General features: G+C 36.9%; 1 protein-coding gene across 1 annotated transcript in view; it reads left to right on the top strand.

The window, feature by feature from the left end:
- Positions 1-17,586, top strand: part of LOC149191618 (K(+) efflux antiporter 5-like) — a 379,177-nt gene that overhangs the window by 170,514 nt on the left and 191,077 nt on the right. Inside the window, exons 15-16 of the mRNA XM_089406719.1 lie at positions 10,598-10,655; positions 12,600-12,695. Of these exons, the coding sequence (XP_089262845.1) occupies positions 10,598-10,655; positions 12,600-12,695 (154 nt within the window). The remainder of the gene's footprint in view (positions 1-10,597; positions 10,656-12,599; positions 12,696-17,586) is intronic.

Raw genomic sequence — 17,586 nt, 5'->3', positions numbered from 1 at the left:
CCCTATCGCCAAAAACTTCTCCAATAGATAGGAGATCATTCTCGATTTCGGTAATTGTCATGAAGTAGGATTGATGGACTCTCCTCTCTCCATCTTGATGTCTTTCAACTTGTTCTTGAGAAAGAGGACTTGATTTGAATTGTTTACTTTGAACATCCCAACCAGCGTGTCGTACATCTCCTTAGATGTTTCTAAATAAAAAATATAGGCAACCAAAGGTTTGTGAATGGAATCAACAATAATTTTCTTAGCTTTGACTTCACATTTCTTGTACTTTGTTTTTGTAGCAGCGGGTGCATTTGAAGGAGGCTCCACCACTCTTCCTTTCACATAGTCCATAACATCATTTTCTTCCAAAGTCAAATCCAAAGACATCTTCCATGCATGATACTCAGATTTGTCCTTAAGCTTGCCCTTGGATTTGAAGTACAATGTAGTCGTCATTGAAGTTAGCTCCAAATTCTTGTCCAACAACTTCCCTTAGTGATTTCTTTTTCTTACTTTTGCTTGGGCTTTGTCTTTACCCGAGCTCTGATACCATGTTAATTTTAGATAACAATGGTATGTTCTATGCTTAGCATAATTTACTTCAATGTTCCTTTAGCAACCCAATAACAATATCTAATTATTTCCATTAGCAATCACATTACCCATTAATCACATTGACAATAAATGTAGATAGAACATAAAAACAAATGTAGAGGACAAGCCAAGACAAGAGGACACCAGATTTGGCAGATGCCAGGGAAAAACCCCAATGTGGGGAAAACCCTTTGATCAAATCTTTTTATTATTATTCAATAGTTCAGTAGAGAGAGAGAGAGTACAAAAGTCAAATAGACTAACCCAATACAAAGTCAAATCAACTGTGTCAAATTCTGCAGTCAACTACAATCAAACTTCAGCCCTAACCAGAAAGTGAACGCTGGTCAAAACAACAATCAAATACCTCCTTTGAAGCTCGACCAAAGGAAGTGAAACTTAGCCTCCAACAATGGTCAAAGTCAATCCAAAATAGTCGCAAAAAAGCTGGTCAAACTCAGTCAACAAGTGGCTAGCCATGTGGTCAAACAAGGCTACAGTGAATGCAGGGTAAACAAATCCAAAATTCTCGATTTTTGTGCCAGTCAATCCAGCCTGAAGAAAGCGAAATTATGCCCTTAAAACCGTAGTCAAATCAGTCAAAATAACCTCAGTCAATGTTGGTCCTGAAGTCTGAAATTTTGGCTTGTAATTTTCTGCCCAGAAAATCGTCCTCCTTGCCACACGTGTGTGAGAGAGAGAAGCTGCCCCAAGCTGTACAAACCAATCTAATGAAGAGAGAGAAGAATGTGTGAGTGAATGATGTTCAAATGAGTGTGAGGTCTCTTCTATTTCTATACTTCGTTGTGGGTGAATAGACACATCCATTGGGCTTGTTGAGCCTACATTACGCTGAGGCCAACCTGAACAATTTGCACATGTGTGGTCATAAATTCAAAATCACACTTTTTCTTGTCCGAATAAGATGATCTTTATATCAGTCTTGGACCTCTCGAAAAGATGAATCCAATGCAATCATCATCACCCAAGGTGGAATTTGGCCCTAGTTGCCAATTTTAACAAAAAGAGACTTCCAAGACCAAACCCTAGACCCAAGACTTCCATCAAGAACCAGCCCAGCCACCAACAAATGTCCTTTCAAGAGCAGTGAAACAAATCTTCCTCAAAGCAAGGATTTTCTAGCCTCTCGGTTACGTCTGTAATCCATAGCCTTGAGATATGCCCAGAAACCCCAGGTTTCTCACACGTGTGAGCGAAATAGGCAGTTTTTAGATATCAAAACCTTCTGGAGACTTCTTCCCTCCTTCGCTAGCCTTTTCCTTGCTTTGCTAAGACTTTCACACTCCTCTCTTATTGCAGATTAATTCCAAGATGTGAATTCTTGATGTGTGTTGAAGGAGGTTGAAGTTCCTCCTTATATAGCCTTCCAAGTGGCTCTTTAAGCCCACTCTAGGCTGACTTTAGCTGGTTGGCCGACTTGTTCTTGGGAGCCCTCTAGACACTTCCAAATACACAATAAACTTTCTTTTCCTTCATACAAGTGCCTGCAAGTGTCTTTTACAATATGACAAGAACTCTTGACTCATGACAAATTCTAGGAGAATTCAATGGATGCTTGACCTAGTGACAAATAACTTGAGCATGAACTCATGCTTTACAAATATTTTTTCTTTTGTTCTTTACATCATTTTCTTTCTTCTTGAATAGATACATAAGAATTACATCATGTCAAAAGTTGAGTGACAATTATAAAGACCGAAACTAGTTACATTCTTCAACACTCCCTCTTAACTAGGGAGGTATGCATAATTGTCCAATCGATACAAGGACAATACTCCCTTCGAAAAGTTACCATAAGAAGAGTGGGATTGATAACCCAACTGTAAGCATCAACATTATGATTAACCAACATTGTCTTTGAGGCCTAACTAGACAAGCTCCACTTCATTCAAGAGCATTATGCTGGGAGGCTTTATGTGTGATATTGCACTACCTCTACAAGGCACATACCACATCCGGATGTCTACAAGGTATGTCCTTTTAGGACTATTCTTATCTTGGATTTCCAATCCTGAATACTCAAAGAATATCGGTCCTCTTCGACCACTCTTATCTTGGACACCTGTCCTATTTTCAAAGAGTGTTGGTCCCTTTCTTTTCTCTCAAGGAAACCACAGATGCTTATACAATCCTTCACCGTTCTTTCTTCAAGGTCTTCACTTAGACTTACGATTATTAGTCCTGGTTAGGTGCATGACACATGAAGACAAGAATGCACCAGTTGATGTCCAACATCACTCCCTCTCAACCAAAGAGGATATCCCTATTCTCCTTTAAACTTGAGAATAGATACTTTTTCCAATTCAAGGAGACTCCTTCGCTCCCTCTCAAACCTAGAGGAGATCTTTGACTTCCTTTCTAATTGGGAAGTCATATGCACAAGCTCTCTAACTTGTCTAGATAAGAGTGTCATCTACCAATTCTTCGTAGCCGTCTTGTTCCCTCTTTTCTTCGCATCTCATTGTATCGTGTTTGCTTCCTTTCGAGGTATCATGAAGTCATCTTCTCTCTTCAAACATGTGACAAGATCCAGGTCTTCTTTCTTGCTCATCACTTTCATCTTAACATCATCAATGAGGGCATTATATTGAGCCTTTCCAAAACTTCAAGTAGATCATAGCTTCCTCATGAAAGTGATATTTCGTTGTTTTTTGTACAATCTTGACCTTCAGGTTATCTTCTTGCTCTACTACCTTTCAATCCCAAGATGAGTAAATCTTGACTTCATAGTTGCCAGTTATCAGACATTGAGCTTCCCTCAATATTCCATTCATACAATTGAACTTGCCTCAACTTGTCATTATGTATTCCTGCAACATTCTTCCAGGTAGAAAAACAATATGTTGACCAGATAACCAATAATAAATATTAACATCAAACTTACCTCATTGTGACAACTTTCTCATCATCAACATCTTCAAGGTCCATCTTCATTCAATTCTTCCTTCATGCATGTGAGTGCCCAAAGATCGAACTTGATTACCAAGTTACAATTCTCTTCTGGAGATTATACTAGATGTTGATCACTAACATATACTGATTCTAGCGAGAAAGTCTTAACATTCTAACCATTCCAGAGTAAGTCAAATTCATATTCTTAGGCATCATATAACCAAATGAAATATTCATTATGCATAATTTATGACCAACTTTTCTTAGAGGATTATATGAATCCTACTCAAAAGTTACTTCAAACATGCATTCTTAATCTTTCACACGATCATCTAACTTTGTATACAATGAGCTTGCAACTTGACCAATTACAATTCTTCATCCCATTAAGAGTGTTATTTCCAAGCAATATGGAATATATACTAATCCTTGTCATATTTCCTTTTTCCAAGAACCTCCTAATGTAATGGTTCTTATAGGATCTCGAGGATCCACTTTGGCAATATGACTACTTCTAACATAATGTTAGACAATTTTATGGGGGAACATTATGTAAAATGGTCTCCAAGCTTTTCATTCTTAAAGTAGGCTTTTAATATGCTACTATCACATGCTTCTATCTATGATGCCATACTAAAACAGGATTCTAGAATGACATATGCTTACTCATTAGTTTCTTTAGGGTTCTTAGAATTCCCTCCTTTGCCTTATTCCTAGTTTCTTCCAAGATACATTGAGCCCATAACTCATCACAAGGAGTAGTATCCTTTCTTGAGTAGACACTAGTTGCAAAACTGCTCCAATTAGGTGGCAAAGCATTTAATACACAAGTAGTCATTTCTGAATTGGAGACAACTTCCCCAAGCCCTTGTTGATTTTGGTTAGCATCGAATGTGCTCTAGCTCCGAAATTTTGTGGAGGGGCTAGAATGCATGAGATCTCCAAAACCCATAAATCGTATGGAGAAATTCCACCCGGATGAGGAGTTATTAAAATAATTAATATTTTTAATGGGTTCCTAAGTCTAACTCTAAACTTAGGAAAATATAAATATTAATGGGTATTAATAAGAATATGGGTGAGAAACTACTAAGTGACGAGGATCAAGCCTGTTTTAATCTTAGCCGTTGATTAGGGACTTAATCTCGACCATCAATTCATCAATAGGAAAAGTATAAGAGGAGGCTTGAGGGTTAGTTGGAGATACACTTGAGGGATTAGTCAGTTCGATTTTTCTAGGGTGAGGTTTGCTGAGAAAATCGAACAAGTGATCTGTTGTAGCAGAGGGGCAGGGATAGTTGAGGTTGGAGGATCTTCTCCAGGACCTTGAATACACAACAGAGAGAGGCAGAGAGACACCAGAGGAGGCAGCGCAGACCCAAGGAGACTGACGCTGGGCTAGGAAAGGCCCACGCATTTCCAGCGCTAGGATAGAGGCACCCTCCATCTGAAATTCGAATTCAACCGGGGAGCAGCAGGATCAGCCGAGAAGGCTGACGTCAGAGCTCCAAGAGGCATAGGAGGCAACGCAGTGCTAACACAGTGTCCCATTGTGCTCCACGCAGGCCCACACAACTACTGCGAAGGGGAAACGTAGTTGTAGCCGGGACAACCAGCCCAATTGCCAGAACGGAGAGATTTTGCCGGGTGAAGTGAGATAATATCACGTAGGTTTATGCTGGTACATTTTTATCTTTGTAACTGGATTGCTGAGAGGGCATCCAAAGTTGTATTCAGAACTACTGCTTAATAATAGAAAACCCTCAGAGATGCTGCACCGGTTTTCCCGCATTGGGTTTTTCTAGGGACATTTGTCCAAAAATAACAGTGTCCCTTGTGTATTTGTCTCATTCTATTTTCAGTTCATGATCTGCATGTATGTGTAGTCTGCAATAGTGTTTTCATCGTTGTTTAATAAATTAAATAACTTGTTGAATGTAAAAACAAGTAAGAGATGATAAACTAGTGATTGCAGTAGGATTTCTGATGTGTAGATTCAGAAATTTTCACAGCCCTTGCAACTGGTCCCTTATTTGGGAGATCTTCATAAGATAAGTGGCCATGTCTTCATCCTTTGACTTCCTTATTCTATATAGTTGATTCCTGAAGGAAATCTTTTAACCCCACATACTTATAGAGTACAATTTCACCAATTTATCATACATAGCCTTGGATGTCTTCAAATCAACAGCAAAGTGAAGACGGTGATCCTTTATGGAGTCAATAATGATCCTTTATGGATTCAATAATGATCCTTTGTGCCCCCACTTCTCCCATGTATTTTGCTAACTCTTGAGTCTTCTCTTTGTTTGGTACAACAACTTCACCAAGAACAAACTTCATTTTCATTTTCTGTAAGCACCAAGTCAATCCTCTTTTTCCATGCTCTAAAGTTTGTTGATCCAATGAGCTTGTTGCTTTCCTTGCAAAATTTAGCCATGTGATTTGTAGATTGAGACATAGAAGAGAATAGGATACTTGCTTGTCAACCAAGAGTCCTCCTTCTTGATGATGTGTTCAACAATCTTGATGCTTTCAAGACCTTCAAAGAGACTTCAAAGATGTCGTAGAATGATGACTTCTAGGATGCCTTTGACAATAGTGTTCTCGAACAACTTCAAAGAGTGGATGATGATTTCAAGATTTTTGATGCTATATTTTTCTTCTTTAAAATGATTGAGTGCACTAGAAAGCTTCCAACAAGAGCTTGTCCTTTCTTCCTTCAACGAGAGATTGATTCTTCTTGAGACAATGAGGTCTTCAATGAAGGTTTGATGCAGTAACCTTCCTTCTAGGTTAATAAGTCTTCTTCTTTCCTTGTGTCCTTTAGGAAATGATTCCCCTTGACAAGCAATAACTTCTTATGTCTTTTGAATCAGTGACCGGAGAATCCACAGTTTGAACATTTTTATACCAACGTTTCAAATCCCAAATGGGATCCATCATCAGGATATGAGAATGATGATAAAAGAAGAGCTACTAAGAAAGAATAAATAGTGATGAGGATAAATTTTTAAGAACAACACACTGTCGGCTGTAATATTAATTAATTAATTTTATATAATTATTTTATTTTATTTTAATAAATTACTTTTATTTTTATTTTTATTATTATTTATTAAAATTTTTTTGGAAGAGTTAATATATTAATACAAGACCTAAGGATTAAATTAGGGATTTGAACTAAAAACTAAAAATAGCTTATTGAACTAAAATATATTAATTTCTATATAAATTAAAATAATATATTAAACTAATTCATATTAACAATTATAAATAGTAAATATTTATAATTGATTAATATAATAATTAATAGTTATATAGAAATTATTATATTAAAGCAATATAATGCTAACTTATTAAATTAAAGGTTATATCTATAACAATATTAGGGTAATATATTAATTTTTATATAAATACTAGGGGAATATATTAATTCCTATATAATTTAATTAATATATTAACCAAATCGTATTAACAATTATAAATAATTAATATATTTATAATTAATTAATAGCTCTATAGAAATTAGTATATTATAGTATTTAATGATAATTATTCTATTTAGATATTAATAAAAAGAACAGACTAATAACAGAAGAAAGGAGAGGGATAACCTACCTATTGAGTGCTTTACCTGGGGATGTGTTTGCGATTTTTATTTCCCTGATCAAGGGAAGCCAGCTTCCGCTAATCTCCATACCATTGTCTCTGTTCAGATTATGAGGATGCTTGATAATTTCAAGTGCTTCTCTGATCTTTCGTCTCTGATGCTGCTCTTCCCTTGCGATAATTGATGCGCTTTCCAGACAGATATGGTGCTTAGTCTTTGAGGAGTGCTCTGCCAAGGCTGAAGTACGAGATCTTCCGTTCCTAATATCAGCGCCATGTTCCTTGAGTCTTGTCTGGAGGGAGCGACCTGTTTCACCAATGTAGCTTTTTCCACAAGAACAATCTATTTTATAGACTCCTTTAAGCTGATGATTGTCAATATCATCTTTTACAGACTTCAAACCTTGCCTGATAGTACCAGGAGCTGAGAAATGCGTGATAATGTTTTTCTTTCTTAGGATTTTAGCGATTTTGTCTGTGACTCCATGGATATAAGGTAGAAAAACTTTACCACATTGAGGTTGGTCTTGAGCCTTAGGCTCATGAGATAACAACTTTCTTTCAGCTTTCTCTATGGCTTTTTTAATTTCTTGTTCTTTATAGCCTATACTCTTAAAAGTTAAAACTAGATGCTTCTTTTCTTCGTCCAGATGCTCCGAGTCAGAAATTCGAAGGGCTCTAATGGAAAGCATGTTTAGAACACCAGACTTCTGGGCAGGGTGATGGTGGGAATCAACATGGAGGTAACTTTCTGTGTGGGTTGATTTCTTGAAAACCTTATGGCCCAAAGAGCCATCCTCTTTTTTGATGATTAGAACGCCTAAAAATGGGATGATTTTGTTTTCTTCAAGCTCCATCGTAAATTTTATTTCTGGAGAGATAGAATTTAAGTGAATGAAAAACTTGTCGAGTTCTGCTTTACCATGAGTCCATTTTATATTGGTATCATCGACAAACCGCTTCCACCACGCTGGTTTTAAAGGATATGATTCCAGGGCCTTCTTTTCAAAGTATTCCATGTATAGATTGGCCACGATTGGCGAAAGGGGTGATCCCATTGCCACATCGGATGTCTGCTCATAAAATATTCCTTCTCTTTCTTTACCTTAGCTCTGATTCGATGTTGGAGAATGTAGTAGGGCAGCTATTTAAAAACAATTCTCTTTGACCTGAATAATTGCTTGTGAACTTTAGTTATCTTCTTTATGTTTCTTTATTAGATCTTTTCATCAAACAATTATCAAGACAAAAACAATAAGGACAATAGACACAAGAAGTAGGCTCCAAGCCAAGGAAAAACCCCTCCAAGGGAAAACCCAAAAAAGTCTCTTCTATTCTTATAGAATTTGCTTCAAATGAGAAAACCAAGACCCAAACCTCTAAACCAAGACCTCCTCCAAGCACCAAGTTAACCCTCCAAGAATCTCTTTTAGGTAGGGCAAAGATCAACCAAGTCAACAAGGGTCAATCCTTGTTCAACCAAATTTTAATAATGGCTTTGGCCCCCAGCTTCGGATTCACAATCTCGACATGCAATTCTCCGCCCTGTAATAGCTACAAAAACCCTAATTCCTTCACTCGTGTGAGAGAATAAGGCTCAAAATTAGATCTTCCTTTCTCCTTTTAACTTCTTCTTGCTTCCTTGACCTTCACTCTTGCTTCCTTCTTGTTCCTTGCTACAATTCAAACTTGTTTCTTGTGTAGATCAAATTGGTGCCAAATGAGTTCGAAGTTGCTTCTACAGATATGCCTTTCATGATGTCGAATACCTCTCTCCAGCCCGACTTCTTGTTGGTAGGGCTGAATTTTGCTAGGAGGCTTATTTTGACTTTCTAGACTCAAAATAAATTCTTTTACAAGATACAACTTGCCCACTAGGGTCCTACACAAATTATATTGACTCTCTTGACTCATGAGTCATGACAATAATCCTTGTGACATGACAAACCCTTGAAGCATGAAGAACATGCTTAACCTAGTTGACCAATCAAAAGAAGCATGAAACCCATGCTTGAAAATAATATTTTTTCTTTCTTCTGTTGCTTGTTACATAAGATATACATAATGACATGAGTACAATGAGAATTTTGAAGACCAAAACTAGTTACATTTTCCAACAGACTCTAGATACTAATGACCTTAGATCGAGTCTTTGACTTGTCACTTTTTACTACTTTTGGGTTTGAACAATTTCAATTTATTAATACAGTCTTCAAACATAAGTATCTACTATTTTTCTTTGTGCTAATCAGATTCTAGAATAATGAATGATGATTTCAAATGAAACTATATAATATTTTATTGTTTCTATTCCATTCAATCATTTATGTTGTGTGCACTGTGAATCAATGTATTTCGTTACTGAATTTGAATTTGATTCATATTTACAGCACACACACATATCATATATTTACCCCATTGTCCCCCCCCCTGTCCCCCTTAATTTTTCCTAAAATTTGGGGGTTCTCCCACAATCACCCGTTGTGTGTCTCCCTGTTCCTGCATCCCCCTGTCCTGGAAACTTGGTGAAACAATCGGAAAATCATGAAAAGAGAAGGGCAAAACTTAATGTGATGACATTCAAAGTCAGCTAATGATGTAGAAATCTTATATTTGATCATATAGATTTCAAAAGAAAGGCATTTTATGTATAGAAGCCTTTAAAGAGGGAGTTTAGTATTGAGTGTCGTTACCTTGGCACTATTTCTTATTGCCTCTTTTGCCTTTTTCTTTAGATATTCATAGACAACCAGGGGACTAGGGGCAACGACCTCAAAACAAGGTGGCATTCACTTAATCTTTACATGTTATTGGCTTTTAACTTTATTTGCTCTCCACCTCTTAGTCTTTTTGAGTTCAGTGACTTTGGCTTTTCTTCATCTAGCCCTTTTTTGTGATTTTTGACAAATCATGCATAATAAGGGAAAATATTTCTGTTGATGGTTGGGGGTGAAGGGGTACAATGGAGAGTGTTAAATATGATTGGCATGTGTGAGATGCTACCTTAAATGGTTTCCTAGTAGTACAAGCTGACCTGAGAAATGAAAAACTTCTAAAAGCAAACAATGTCCTCCATGGTGTGATGAGGTAAAGAATAAAACTATAATGTTATGAACTTGAAGTGTTATAAAATTTCATGAGAGTTGACCGCTTTCACAGCAAGACCAGGAAGTTGTATCACCACATCAAACCAAGAATACCAATGCATGGAATATCAAAGTAGAACATGCTGTAACAGTGTAACCAAACTGTACCATCCGTAAATGCATTAGTAAATATGAGAGATGAGCGTGGAGCTTCTAATATACCACAGCTAAGCTAGCACAAGCCACAACACTGTACATGGAGGAGAAAATGAGAGAACTGTTTGAGTTTGGAATTTCCAAGCACGAGGCTTGTTGAATCAGCAATTGGTTTTTATTTTCTTGGGCTGCCTTGTGAATTTTGTTGAAGATAAGTGATGTTCTTACTACTGTAAATTAATATTCAGATTCAGCACTATTACTGAAAGTTCAGAGGAAAGAGATCCAGGAAATCTCAAGGTTGAGGTGAGATTTCACAATTTGCAATAAAAATCATGTTCTTGAAATTTCAACAACCATGTCTAAATGTTGCCAATGTTCTTCCATTTCCTTACTGAATACTAGGATGTCCAACTGTTCCTTGATAGAAGAGTGAATGAAGGGTTGTAAGATTATTAATCAGTTGCATAAATGTGGTTGGATCATTTCATACTTCAAATGGCATCACCAGCCATTCATATACTTTTTGCTTTGTTGTAAGGGTTGTCTTTTGTGTGTCCTAATCTCTATTTCAGATCATTTGGTCTTTAAAATTCACATTTTGATCTAGCTTTCTGAAGTATTGTGCTTCTTGATTCTCATCCACTAGATCATCAAACCTCGATAGTCAACACACATTTGTCATGTACCATCCTTTTTTTATGACCGACACTATTGACGTTCTGCATGGTGAGCTTGGCTTGATTACCCTAGCCCGAACAAACTCTTGCACTTGCATCCTTATTTCCTCAGTTTCAATTATGGTCTTTTCTGTAGGTCAATGTTTGATAGGGCTGACTCAAATTTATTCAATATAATGGTAGATGAGATGTCATGTTAGGAAGTTGATAGGTGAAGTCAGAAAGTTGAAATGAAGGTCATTTGATGTTTAAAAGCATGTGTACCCCTATGTGTATGAATGAGCCTTCCTTCTAAATAACAAATAATAAATATACATCATTTTCATATCTTCTCACTTGTGTCTTTATTTTCTGAAAATTAGTAGGTATAAGAGGTCAAATACTGTAGTGAAATGTATTAAGAATCTAGTGAAACAGTAGCTTTCAATCCCATTGCATGGAGAAACAAATTGAAGAAGTTTGAGTATCAGTTAGTAGAAGAGGGCAACACCCACCGTAAACTTCAAGGTCTGTGAGCAAGAAGGTGTGTAAGGCAAGCTTAATTCTATTAAACATATTAAACTTCAGTGAAAGACATATATTAAATTAAGGGGCAGGGAAGATATTCAAAAGGAAATGAAGGGTTGTGGAAGTCACGAGTACACAGGACGTGAAGAAAGTATGCTGAAAGATTAGATAAGACACCTTACACCAGTGAGCCCTTCCAATTTTTTATTTTTCAGTCAATGGCAACAGCGCATTAAGGTTCAATGCATGCAGCACTTCCAACAAGTGCAAATATCTTTCTTCAGAGGTGCACCTTCATAGAAACTATAGCAGAAAGACTATTTATAGTACCAAGAAAACTAGATCTACAAATGAAAGAAGGCAAAAATTGAAGATGTCTCTGATTAGGAAGAGGCTTCCACATTGCTAAAATACCATTCAAACACAGGAAATGCGTATTTGCAGACAGAGGCATACATCGAGACAGACGAAAACCCTAGCCATAAGCAAAGGAGTAGAGCTCTGGCTTCATCTTCCTTGAAACCAAACAGTAAACCTCAAATAGCACTAACACACCTTCTTAATAATAGCTATGTATATGTAAAAAATTTGTTGATGGTTACTTTAATTTCAAAATTATGGCTTCATGGTTTTTGTAAAACTGGGCCAGTCTAATTTCGGTACAAATCAAGTATCAAGAGTTAAATCAGGAAAAAATACTGCTAGACTTGATGATGACCTTGCAGATGCTCACTTATTTCTGGATAAAGCAGTTCCAAGTTCCAACTGAATTAAAGTGGTTACTTTACCTAGGGTCCATTTCTCCTGATTATTGCAATCTCTATCCTGCAGTTCCTGGATTTAAGGATCCTTTTACCTATATTTCTATGCATAACTAAGTTGAGTGAAAATGAATGTACAGAGAAAGAATGCATTATATAACATTTGTATTCAAATAGATGGATGCTATTGTTTCTGCTGCATTTTCAATACTTTTAGCCTCAATGCCAATGAAGCAAGATATAGCATCGATTTAGAAGTTAGGACTTTATTCTTACTCGTGCATTGTTTGTGACATTTTCAGTGCAGTGACAAGTTAGGTCTGAGCCTTGAACTGGGTTCATTTGCAGCAGGAGTTATGATATCAACCACAGATTTCGCTCATCATACACTTGAGCAAGTAAGTTTCTGACAAGTGGTTGACCCTTGAAATCTTTATTATATTATTCTGAATGCTTTTGTACATCGTTAGAGTCGTGTATAGAACATGTGACCTTAGTTATTTTTGTCCCATGTAAAAGACCTATCTTTTTGTGGTGAGAAATTGGTTTGTAGATAGATTGGTGAACGGTGAAGGTGAGATGTGAAGGACTATTCTATAAAATTCTCTGTATTGGCTGTGGTTGGATTTTTCACATGGAAAATGAGAAACATCAATTTGTTTATAGAATAGGTATATATGGTGTATGAATGACTCAGTTGTGTCTTTCTTCCTGTGTTTGAAACAAATTTTAGTTATAGTAAAATGTTAATTTAGTTTTTGCATGAGTTTTTTTTGAAGGAGAAAATTATTAATTTCTATTTAAAGAGAACCGAAATAACAGTTTTAACGTGCTAAAACACCTACAGACAAAGAGCCAGGGGGGTTTTAAGCTTCCTATCTCCCTTAAAATTTTTACATCTCTCTTAAAAGAGATCATCTCTATCAGCCTATAAGGCTTCTAAACCTTCTTTTTAACTTCAAAAAACAAAATCAGTTATGCAACTGGTCTTCTAGAGCAGGGATAGTCATATAAAAACAGAAAAACGGAATTACCAAGTCAAAATTGAAAAGATTTTGTCCCCAACAGCTACAAAAGCAGACAGGACTCAACTGATTGGATGTTTCAGGAGTAAGGTTGTTCTGAGAGAAATAAACTCATCTATGCATTCTTCATATAGAACCGTGCCTTTTGCCAAGTGGTGCCCTTCTTTGGATAATCCATCAGCCTCGTTGAACTGCCTTGCGACTTGTTTTACTTGATCCCCCAAATTTCCTATATGAATATTTAGTAGTTGACAAGTGCCATCCATCCATTTGATACCTAGATTAGAATTTGTTGAATTTTGTAGCTATGGTCGGTCTTCATAATTAATGATTTAGCTCTTCAAATATATGTAATAATAAATTCCAAACATGTTCTTCTGTTGGCTTCAAAAAAGAAAATTTTGAATTTCTGAAATTTGAACTTTAGATTCCAAGACAGTCAGGTCGGCCCTCCAAGTTGGCCTGCCCCTTGTCACACCTATTCGGCCTCCCATGATTATATAAAGGCATTCGTCTTCCTCTATTTGGCACAGTTCGAATCATCATCACAAAAAAGTATCTTCTGCTCATTCATGCGAAGAAGACATAAAAGAAGGCCAAAATTTGCAGTTGACCAAGTTCTCTCCTTCTCCCTCTCATTTGACCTCACACATGTGAAGGTTCTATCTCCTGCTGACATCGTACTTATGGAAGACATGATGCGTTTTCTGGGCATATCTGGGCAGCTGGACTGAAATTTTCTGAGTGCAGAAGTAGGTTGAAACCCGGCCCTCTCAGAGCAGATGAGGCTGAGTTGCCTGGGCAGCTGTGTTGAATATTCCCTCTAGTTAAATTTCGCTAAGGTAGTCTCACAATTTTGCAATTTTGGGTGTTGGACAAATTTTGTGCATAAAACTTAGGGGAAAGTGGGTGAAGAGGTATTAAATAAATTTTGTGAGAAAAAGGGGGCTCCAAACATTAGAAAGATGAAAGATTATGTCATTAGTGGATTGTGGGGGCCACCTCAAGGCAAATTGAACTCCCTTGAGAAGAAATTCGAAATAAAGACATTGAATGGGGGACCCATGAGGAGAGAGAAGTAGACCAAGATAAATAGAGGAAAGGACCTCCATATTGGATCTTTTTGCCAAATTCAGAGTTGAACTCTAGTTTGCCTGTGCTGTTCAGTCAGGGAAACTTGTGTTAATTAGCACAAGATATTTCCATAGGGGAATCTCAACTCCTTCAGTGGACTTCAAGTGCCACTCTAGGGGAGCCTATATTCACTATTGCAATGTTGTTTCAGAGGCAATTTCAGGTTAATTTGTCCTATTTGATGAGCAGACTGGGTGCAGAAGGAGAATACACTCCTTGGGAGAGGCAGCTACAGGACCAACAAGTTTCCGGGCTTTTCAGAGATCATTGTCCACAGGAATTGCCGAATTTCGGAGTGGTTTGTAGGGCTGAGAGTGGGGGAGAACCTTAGCTTGAATTTATGCATCTCTGGCTTGCGCAAGAGCTGCTTCTGGGCTTGCACAGGGGTCCAAGGGCAAGAAGAAATTGAGGTGGGGAAAGGCTAGAGAAATAAGGGAGGTTGAGGAGAAATTTGAGGAGTAATTGCAGGGGAATTCCAGAGGGATTTGGCTCGTGATTTGGGGGCATTCTACAGCCCAGTTTCAACAGTGCGTTCAGGAGGAGTTGGGCAAACACACTCTTTTGTGGGTTTTCTGGAGAGCTGGATTGGAGGCAAAATCTTTTTGGGTTTCGTTGGTCTGAGTGAGAAAGTATAACAACTGAAGTTTCCGAATTTTCCGAGCTCTTGGGAGGGCATTAAACCCTTTGATCAAAGTATCATTTTGACGAAAAATAAGGTCAATCACTGACAAAAGAAAGAAAGAAAAGAAAAGAAGTAAAAAGATGAGTTCAACAAAGAATAGTGGTTTCTATTCAATATGGCCTTTTTGTTTAGAAGGATATCCTAATTGTCAGGAATCATTTAGAAATCAAAATGTTGTCTGCATAAAATGTTACAAAATTTTTACCTTAGTTGAAATTCTGAGTGATGCACAAAGACAAGCAATTGCAAGAAATATAGGACAATTAATGGCAATATATAAGTGACGAGAGGCTGATTTTAATAAGGAAATGCAGAAAACATAATCCACATTGCAAGCTGAAAGCCCATCATCACTCCTACAAAACGATCTAATCCATTGTAAAAAGAAATTGCAGCTAGAAGATCAAGAGAAAGGCAAAGTAGCCAAACTTCAGCGAAACAAGAATGCGTTACAACACGAACATAAAAATCGTGTGGATATGCATTACAAAGAAGTAATGGAAAAGGATGAAGAAATCTCTTGCTTCAAGGACCACGTTGAAAAATTACTTGCACAAGTGAAGAAGAATAAGGTCACAAAGAAAGAACTCAAGAAGCACTTATCAAAACAAGAAGAGGAAACTTTACATTTAAAGAACCTTAATAAAAAATTATTAGAACAAATTAGAGATCTAAAAGATGAAAAATTTAAAATTCAAAACAATGAAAATAAGGTTGATGAATCAGAAACCAAAAAGGTTTTATGTCTAAGGAATCATAACCAAAAACTCCTTACACAAATAAAGAAGCTTAAATGTGATAAGAGTCAAGACATCACTTAAAGACAAGTTAGGGCAACTTATTCAAGAAGTATCAAAGTCTCCAGACATAACAGTCCAGGTTGAAGATAAGGAAGTTGATACTAAACCAGTCAATAACAAAACTCAAGAAGAGGATCAATTAGTGGAAGAAAAAACACATTCACATGTGACAATCCAGATGATGAAAATTCCAAATGAAGATTATGTACCTAACTCAAAAATCGTAGTACTAGAAGGAAATAAAAAAATTTCCACACACCTAGTGAAACCAAAAAGGTTCCCTATCGACATCTGAATCATGAGAGTAGACAACTCAACCAAGCTACATATCGGGAGCATTTAGACCAGAAACAACAAACTGATGTTCCAGAGAATAGTGATGTAACCTCAATCTAGTCCTATGAAGACAAGTCGTTACAAAATTCCAGTGATCAGAATATTCCACAAAAGATTAATCTAGGATGGTCTGATCCCTTCTCAGTGCGACAATTTTGTTTGTCACTTAGAAAATCATATCAACTTGTATCAACGAAGATGACTGTTCCGAGAGAAGAAGACATTCGAAACCGAAAAAGAGATCAAGTCTTTTTCATCGACAAGCTTTGAGGACAAAGCTTTTTGAGGAGGAAGGCAATGTTATAAATAAATACAATGTTCCACCAAGACTCCGGTGCGGGGAGACGCACAGGGGGGACGTGTGGGAGTACCCTCAAATTTTAGGGAAAAGTCGTCGAGGTATATATATATATATATAAAATTCAAGTTGATATTCATTGTTCATTGTTCAATAATGAAAGCATAAAAATATTAAATAGACAATTGAAATTTGAGTCATTGTTCCATCCTCATCATTCATTTTAATACATACATCATTCATATGACATACTCAAGTGACAAGTCTCATTATTGAATTAATTATTATTCATACATACCATGAGATTCGAAAAACAAAAATAAAAATCAATAATAAAATATTCAAATACATTGATCGATAACTCATTCAAATCAGCATTGCGTGGAAATGGAAATGACTTTGGGTTGAAATGAAGTGAGCTTTTAACTTTAAGTTTTGCCTTTCATGTCTTTTAGGTTTAGGCTTTTAAGTTTTAGTTATTTAGTTTTAATTTTAATTTTTTTTTAGACTTTTAAGTTTTAGTTATTTAGTTTTAATTTTAGTTAAAAAAAATTAATGGTTTTGATTTTTGAATTTTTGAATTTTTAAGTCTTATTAGACAAATTTAAAGGGGGATGCCCAGGCGCACCCTTTTTGGGGAGTCTAGACTCCCACACTGAAGGGGGACGCCCAGAAGCACCCTTTTTGGGGAGTCTAGACTCCCACACTAAAGGGGGACGCCCAGAAGCACCCTTTTTGGGGAGTCGTGGGGAGTCTAGACTCCCACACTGGGGAAACGCACCCCTTGCGTCTCCCCAAGACTCCCCAAAAGGGTGCGTGGGGAAACGCACCCCCAAGAGACTCCCCGTCCGGGTGCGTGGGGTGCGAGGGGTGCGCGCACCCAACCCTGGGGGACGCGTCCCCGTGGAACACTGAATAAATATATAGGAAATCATGTAAATGATAATAATTATAAATAATGATTAGTTAATTAGTAATTAGGTTGAAGAGTCATGTCTAAATGAGACATGAATC

This window comes from Pinus tabuliformis, chromosome 2_2 (assembly GCF_031772625.1).
Source record: "Pinus tabuliformis cultivar Carrire ecotype Pingquan chromosome 2_2, CPIR1, whole genome shotgun sequence".
NCBI classification, from domain to species: Eukaryota; Viridiplantae; Streptophyta; class Pinopsida; order Pinales; family Pinaceae; genus Pinus; species Pinus tabuliformis.
The sequence above is the reverse complement of the archived record's forward strand: the minus strand, read 5'-3'. Positions and strand labels throughout refer to the sequence as shown.